Source organism: Centruroides sculpturatus, unplaced genomic scaffold (genome assembly GCF_000671375.1).
Source record: "Centruroides sculpturatus isolate CEXI.00-Female unplaced genomic scaffold, Cexi_2.0 scaffold1230, whole genome shotgun sequence".
Lineage (NCBI taxonomy): Eukaryota > Metazoa > Arthropoda > Arachnida > Scorpiones > Buthidae > Centruroides > Centruroides sculpturatus.
The window spans coordinates 127,236-135,641 of NW_019386234.1; the positions used below are offsets into that span (position 1 = coordinate 127,236).

The following is an 8,406-nucleotide window of genomic DNA, read 5'->3' on the forward strand; positions in this document are numbered from 1 at the left end:
TAATACAGTAGAGCATCGATTATCCGACCCCCGATTAACCGTCACTTCGGTTAACCGACCGTTCTAGTCGGCAAATTTCAAATGTCCGCTAGTGATGTGGCACTACAATATTTGGCTATGTCTTGGCTACTTTAATATTATTTTTGTTAAATTTTTGCATGTTTTAGTTGGCAACATCGACTCGACCATTAAACGGAGGCCAGTATTTAAACGAGACTTAATTTTCTAATTATGAGTGATTGTTTGTTTCGTGAGCAATAAAATAATTTAAAAATAATTTTTAACGATACAATAGCAACAATTATTATTTTTAAAAAATTTGTTAGGCTTAACATCGATGAAAATTCAACGCAAAGTTGGTTAATAGCAATATACTAATATACTAATTACATGGGATATACTAATATACTATAGTAATAATGTATTTTTTTCATTCTTTTCGGTTATCCAATTTTTTCAGTTATCCGACCAACCCGAGTCCCCAATTGAGTCGGATAATCAATGCTCTACTGTATTTCTATATTTAAGTATCATTTTCTTTCTAACTGATTAATACAAAAATATTGAGTACAACTGTAGAAAATATGACTATATCATATATTATACAATTAAAACTCAATTACCTCTAATTGTGACTAATTTGAAAATGCCAGTATAATTTAGAAAAAATATTAATTTAAAAGAAAGTTGCAAAATGCAATTCTTATTACCTAGTCTGAGTCTTATCAACATAATTGATAATATACTTGCAAACAAAGCAAACATTATTAATCACTCTGATAAGCATTGGTTTGTAAATTTAAGCTCAAACTCTCATTTTTTTCCAAACATTTCTAAAGTATTAACTATGCAATGCAATCCAACTTACTTAATTATGACAGTAACATTCCACAGATTGACTAATAAAATGTATAAAAATTCACTATTGACAAAAATAACTAAATTTTTTAATTAAAAAGAATGAAAAATTTCTTTAGTAATAAATTATTATTAATAAACATATACTATTGTCCAAAGTATAACTAAATATTCAATATTTACTTGACTGATATGAACTGTCTATTAATGAATGCACTTTTGTGAAAAGGGTTGAAAACATTCATTTAAACAAATTAAAAATGTTGCCATAAAAGTATTTAAGGTGTTGTTCAAGTGTTATATCATTAAATATTAAAAATAATTTTATCTAATATTTCTTCAATTAAAATATAATTTTGTTTATATTTTAAACTGTTTTGCTGAAACTTAAATGTTTTTGCGACTTCTGATCTCAATTTAAAGTTACCAGCCAAGTAACCACCCAAACATCACTCTATCTCTCCTAAAACAGGACAGTTAGTATTGGCCAAGTGTAATCTCTCATCTCTCCAACTACACGAAAGAAAAGTCTACCTTGACAGACATCACTTCATGTATGAAGTGTTACATATTCTGCTTTGTAGACATGAAAGTTTCCAATAAACAAACACTTAATGTTACTATTGTAATTTTAAAAACACAATTTCTGATGAAAGTGGGATTTGTTTACTTTCAGTTGTAAGGATATGTCATCGGCTAAAATTTATAAATAGTTGTAAATAACCTTTTGTCAGATTACCTTCATATATCAACAGTTATTGAATTTGTTATTTGACTTTTAGTGCAAACTGTTGAGTGTGCAAGGTTTCAGTGAGATGATATTAAAAAAAACACCAATTGGAAATTGGCTTAATGTAAAAATGTCAGTAACTTGTTAAACATCTTCATAAATGGCCCCCAAGATGGGAATTTGATTTTCATTCAGCATTTTTTGCATGGTGTGAATGAAAACCAAAAAGAATTGTTCAATAATGTATGATACATGTGGGTTGTATAGATTTATGATTATACTGATAGTGCAGTACACTGCAATAATATGTAGTATCTATGCAAATAAACAAATGTTTAAACAAAAATGTATTGTGTATTGCTCTGGGCAGCCTCATGGATGAGAAATGCTAGCTAGTTTCTAAAATTTTGCTATGACTTTTTTAGTAAAATTAGTAAAACGCTATAGAAAATTTTTTACCAGCTTAAACTCTGCTTCCTAAAATGTAAAAGTTACAGAGTTAATTTAGGTTGTCTAAAAAATAATATATATTTTAAGAAGTTTATTTCTTTTGATAATAATCAGAATAAATTAAATCACTGCAAGAGCATTCAATGTCATTCATTCACAGTGAAAAAAAAGTTTTCATTAGAAGGTTTGTATTAGATTATTTCAAAAACAAATATTTTCTTTAATATGATTACTACTATGCTTGCTAAATTAGCTGCATTTTCAGTTATCTCCATGATGCAGTAAGACAAAAACAGCCTCATCTTTGGCAACCAAAAAACCGGGTTCTTCATACTCCCCTAGTTAATAAATATCTGACAAATATCTATACTTGTAATGCTACAATATCTTATTTATCAAATCTCTCTCTCACAGATTTTCACATCATCATAAAATGAAACTTTATTGAAAGGTTACTAATTCAAATCAGCAGAATAGGTTAAAAGTGCTGTAATGAATACACTAAAGGAAGTAATACAGAATGAGCTGCAAAACTTTTAATTAATTGTACGATCGTTGCAGAAGTACATAGCTATAGAAGATTCTTATTTTGAAGTTTATCTTCTGTAAATATTTGTACTATTAACATAATAAAAATTATTTAACTACACAACACACTGGGATGAATATAAAAAGTGTGACTCACATTAACCAATTACCTGTTGTGAATATGATTAACATTTGCAAACGTTTTTGTAGTCCCTTCTGGGCTCTTCTTCAGGCTTCTTTTTTATTCAAAACAAGCTGACAGTTAACATTCAAATATAAATCAAACGGCAATAGATTTCAAATATCATAAATGCATGCGTTCCTGTTAAAATGTTTAAATAACATTGAACAATAGTATTAGTTTGAATGTATTCCACTTTAAATATGATTGAAAATTAAATATCCTTGTTCACTAGAGCCTGCCACACCATCAAAAGGCACATCCTCCTCAAATTAATGAAGGTGGTTCTTCCCATTCTTCCACTCCACAAGTACTAGCACAAGAATTAAGAAGTAGAGAAGGGATAGTCAGGGTGCATGATTATAACAACCTTATACATAGATTATGTGAACACTACAGATGTATGCAAGAAGCATCCACCAGTTTGATGGAAATACCAAGGGATAAACAGGAAGAGAATAAGAAGAGAATATCCCTCACTTTTAACCCCCATTTAAAATCATTATACACACCACAATTGCCAAGAAACATCAGGTCAATATTGCCTACAGGAGATGCCCTTCCATTTTCAACGTACTGCATAATGGAAAAGACCTCTCTAACCCCAACACACTATCAGGCATTTATAATGTCCATATCAGAGACAACAAATGGGATAAGGAAATGGTGTACTTTGGCTTCACTAAACGTTCAATGGGGATCAGGATACAGGAGCATAAATCTAACCTACAACGTAGAAGGAGTACAACTACTCTCTCCACTTATGCAACAGACCCGGATATTATGGCAGACTTCACCAGAGCCTGTATTATCCTTACCAACCTGAAATGGTTGGAGGCAATTGAAATTATTAAGGTTTGCTGCTGAACCATCTGCATTAATTTTAGGAAGTTGTGCCTTTCAATAGCCTGGCAGGCTTTTTACTGGACAAGGATATTTAATTTTCAATCATATTTAAAGTGAAATGCATGTGCATTCGAACTAATCCTATTCTTCAATCTTATTTAAATATCTTAACAGGAATGCATGCGTGTATGGTATCCAAAATCTATTACCATTTGATTTATATTCGAATGTTAACTGCAGCTTGTTTTGAATAAAAAATAAGCCCAAAGAACCTAGAAGGGGTTATGAAAACATTTGCAAATGTTAATCATATTCACACTAGTTAATTGGTTAATGTGAATTGCACTTTTTATAATAAAAATTATATTAAACGTTCAGTTTATTTTTGACTACCACATATTACTGATATTTAAAAATAAAACTATATATCTTCAAACAAAACATAAGACGTTTGAAATCTTCTGAAAACATCTTTTCCAAACATAAGACAATAATATTTCATCCCCATATCATCACATGGGATAATATAACATCCCTGCAATGACTTTTGAAAGCTTTGCAATTTTGTCTGCAATATGCTCCTCTCTCTCATCTTCTGCCAGAGGTTTTTATACTTAATATTGAAAATGATATATATATATATATTTACTTTTCTAAGTTTCTATAAAAATCTTTCATCATACAAAGAATAATTTTTTAAAAAAATTGTATAATTAGACGTGTTCAAATTCTTTGTTATTTTCTTGATTAATACATGCTTTTTATCTTTGTGTATCTAAATATATAAAATTACTTGTCATGACTGATTCACTGATTGGATGACTGATTGATTCATCATCGCCCAAAGCAAACCACTAAACCTAAAAAGGCAAAATTTGGTACACAGAGTATGTCACGGAAACGTACACTAAGAAGGGATTTTTCGAAATTCCCCCGTGGGGAGGAGAGGGAGAGCATTTAAGGTTTAACCAGAAGAACGGCTTCTACTGTACTATTTTAGATGCAATTTTTTGTTTTTAAGTGCATTTAGTCTTCATTGAGTACTTATGTGCATTAAATTGATAACATTTCAGACATTGTTATAAATATTTTTATATATTTCAATTTTTTAACCAAATGTTCAAACCGTTTTAAATTCAAATTTGTTATTGCATATTGGTTCGATTACAGAACAATTGTAAATGTTCCAGAAAATTGATCAAATTGAAAACAGTTTGTTTGATTCTCAGTGGTAGGCATTATATAACAATTACTATGGTTGTTGAAATATTGAATATAAATGGTGTTTGCTTGCAAATTCCATGCAGGCAAAGTTGCGGGTAACAGCTAGTCATTAATATAATTATATACCAATTTATCAATAAACAATAACCTAGCATAAAATTTTAAAATTATTGATTTTAAAATTTTAACTTGAAATCTCTATATACTTCATTAATGTGATATTTTAAACTGTTAGTTTATTACATAAAGACATTTCAAAGATGAGATTATATCCTTAGTCTATTAAAAGTTTGNCATATTGGTTCGATTACAGAACAATTGTAAATGTTCCAGAAAATTGATCAAATTGAAAACAGTTTGTTTGATTCTCAGTGGTAGGCATTATATAACAATTACTATGGTTGTTGAAATATTGAATATAAATGGTGTTTGCTTGCAAATTCCATGCAGGCAAAGTTGCGGGTAACAGCTAGTCATTAATATAATTATATACCAATTTATCAATAAACAATAACCTAGCATAAAATTTTAAAATTATTGATTTTAAAATTTTAACTTGAAATCTCTATATACTTCATTAATGTGATATTTTAAACTGTTAGTTTATTACATAAAGACATTTCAAAGATGAGATTATATCCTTAGTCTATTAAAAGTTTGGCTTTTATAAAAGCCAGAATTTGAATTATTAAATTGTTATATGTCAATAGCAAGATGGTAGAGAGATTTGCTATAGCCAGGCACGTTTTAACTCAATTCTAATTTATCGGTTTTTATATTTTATAAAGTCAATCATATATTTTAGAAAATCTGGAATTTTTACAATCATAACTTTTAATACATCTGTTGTTTAATTTATCTATTGAAACTTTACTGTTATAAACAAACACTTGCTTTAATGTCTATATTATAAATAACCCTCGCATCCACTATTGAAATTAGTGATACAATATGAAATCATTAATATAGCAAAATTTATGATAAAACTTTTCAGTAATATTTAAAATTATTACAATTTTAAATCATAAATTAATCATTGCTTTTTTTTAAAATGATAATCTACAAGTTTCTTTACTTCATTCTGAATAAATACAAAATCTGGAAATTAAGATTAGAAATAAAAATATAATTATTATAGTTTAATTAAGATGCCTCAATGTCCTTTTCTTACTAAATTATAAATTTTTGTCTATAAACAAGCATTCACTATTATCAGGACTTATTATACTGGCTTAACAGACAACACAGATTTTCACAGAAAACAATTTTTTATTTAATATTTAATATACCTGTATTCATTTCAGGTATATTAAATATTAAATAAAAAATTGTTTTCTTTGAAACTCTGTATTGTCTGTTAAGCCAGTATAATAAGTCCTGATAATAGTGAATGCTTGTTTATAGACAAAAATTTATAATTTAAAATTATCATAGCCTCTTTTTAAAAATGCTGTTTTATAGCAAAAGAGAAGAATTCCAAATTTTCTAATTTAGTTTGCTAATAATTCAGAGCCAAATTAAATTTTTAATCTTTTTATAAAGCAATATAATTAACATAATTAAAATAGAATATTTCAATAACTTTTGTTAAAATAAAAAGCTAAAAATATGTATTTTTGTTTCATATTTTCAAACTAACAATTTTTCTTTATTTCTTTATATTCTGTGGTACCAAGAATGAAAAAATTAAATTTAAAAATAAATAATTACAGCAAATATAAGCTAACAGTAGATTCAATTATGAGATAAGCTTCCAGTCTCAAAGATGCAAGGTGTCAATCATACCGAATGAATTAATAAACAGACAGTACTAATTTACTAACTATACCTTTACTTGTTTAATTTTTAAATGTTTATGCAAAATACTGACTCACATGTTAAAGGAAAGAAAAAAAAAAGCATTGCATGCCTTCACTTTGCTATCTTTGCCAAATTGTAGCTATCCATATCTCAAATACAAAGATTTGTTGTTCATGACTTTATTCTTTTTATTCATATTATTTATTTATTGAAAATAGACCATTACAACAAAGTTTTAAAGACTTTCTTCATATACTTGGTCTAATTTTAATATAGGAAAAGTTTAAATATGTCTTTTAAGGTAAAAGAAAATGAGTTTAATAAACATAGACTTACTATACACAAGAAAATGTTCATTTAAAGTTGAATTGTCTGTAGTCTGTGACATGTTTAAATGGATAATAAAAATATTAAAATTAAATAAACTTCAAATTATTTCAATCATAACCATGCCTTTCTTTTAACGAAAAATATTTTATATATAATTATTATTCGATAATGTAATACAGTTTAATAGATTTAATGACAGCGATTCGAACGTAAACAATTCACAGTTTAGTGAAATTCGAATGTATTACTCAACAAATTTTATACACATGCGTAACTTACAAATACATTAACATTTAATAATAGTAAACATTCCTATTTCAAACAGAGATTATCGTTTTGAAAAATGACAAATAACGACTTAGAAACAGATTATTATATACCTGGAATTGTAATAACTTCTCAGTTTGGGCTTGGGACAGTACATTCTCCGCCATTTTGTGGTCCCCGATGTATACGCAATGCCATCTCGTTACTAAATTATAAAGATTATTATTATTTTTTTTTTCCTTTTGCAAGGTTACCGGGTTATTATTATAAATATTCTTTATATAAAATGTTTTTTATGTGTCTAAAAATTATTAGATTTATTGTTTTCAATTGCATAGCTTAAACGTATTTAATTATTTATAAACATTTAATGGGAAACATCATAAATATGGAAATATGTGGTGTGCCGTCATTGGAAGCGGTGGATGCGCCGCTTCCCCTGTATTTTCTAAAAAATAAATGCATATTAATTTTAATTATTTGAAAATAATCGCACAATATTTTATTATAACCGCAAGATGTATCTTATTACAAATTTCTATACTACACGTGAAAAAAAATAAGGTTGCTATCGTATATTCGATTATTAGTGGCGGAGTGGAGTAGCGCTGTATCGTCAGCATCCAAAAAAAGCCAGATTTGCGCATGCGTTTTACAGAGCATCAACCTCATCCGGTTTAGCTGGTGGAAGCCTAGGACCTCGGGTGGATGCTACACGTATACCGCATCCAACTCTATCCAGCACCGGTTCTGCTTGCCGCCTGCCCGCTAGATATTTGGCCGCCCTCGCCGATTATGCGAATCACGAGTAGATTTATAACTTAACCTAACCGATAAGAATTTACTAGCATGTTTTTGTGATAGGTCTGTATAGTTGACAGGAGTTTAAAAAATCCATTAAAATATTTTATATATTTATTCCGCTCTCCAATTTTATATTACTCACGGATTTCTATGTTAAACCAGTGATATTGTGATTTCGTATATCCCATCTGTAAGGGGATGTAGAAAAAACGTGTGCATTTCTTGCATGATGTTAAAAAATTAACTGTTACTTCGACAGCATCATTTACAACTAAATTTAATGAATGAGAAAGATGCGCGAGGTACAGAAAAAGCTCTAAAATTTATTTTCCTTAAATTTACGATTTATGTATCCGTTTGTCATAAAAATTTGTCTTTCCCCCTTTTC

General features: G+C 28.4%; 1 protein-coding gene across 1 annotated transcript in view; it reads right to left on the reverse strand.

The window, feature by feature from the left end:
* LOC111614195 (FAS-associated factor 2-like) overlaps positions 1 to 7,455 on the reverse strand; it is a 22,299-nt gene extending 14,844 nt beyond the window's left edge. Inside the window, exon 1 of the mRNA XM_023355577.1 lies at positions 7,328 to 7,455. Within this exon, the coding sequence (XP_023211345.1) occupies positions 7,328 to 7,381 (54 nt within the window). The 5' untranslated portion in view covers positions 7,382 to 7,455. The remainder of the gene's footprint in view (positions 1 to 7,327) is intronic.
* Between the last annotated feature and the right edge of the window lie 951 nt (positions 7,456 to 8,406).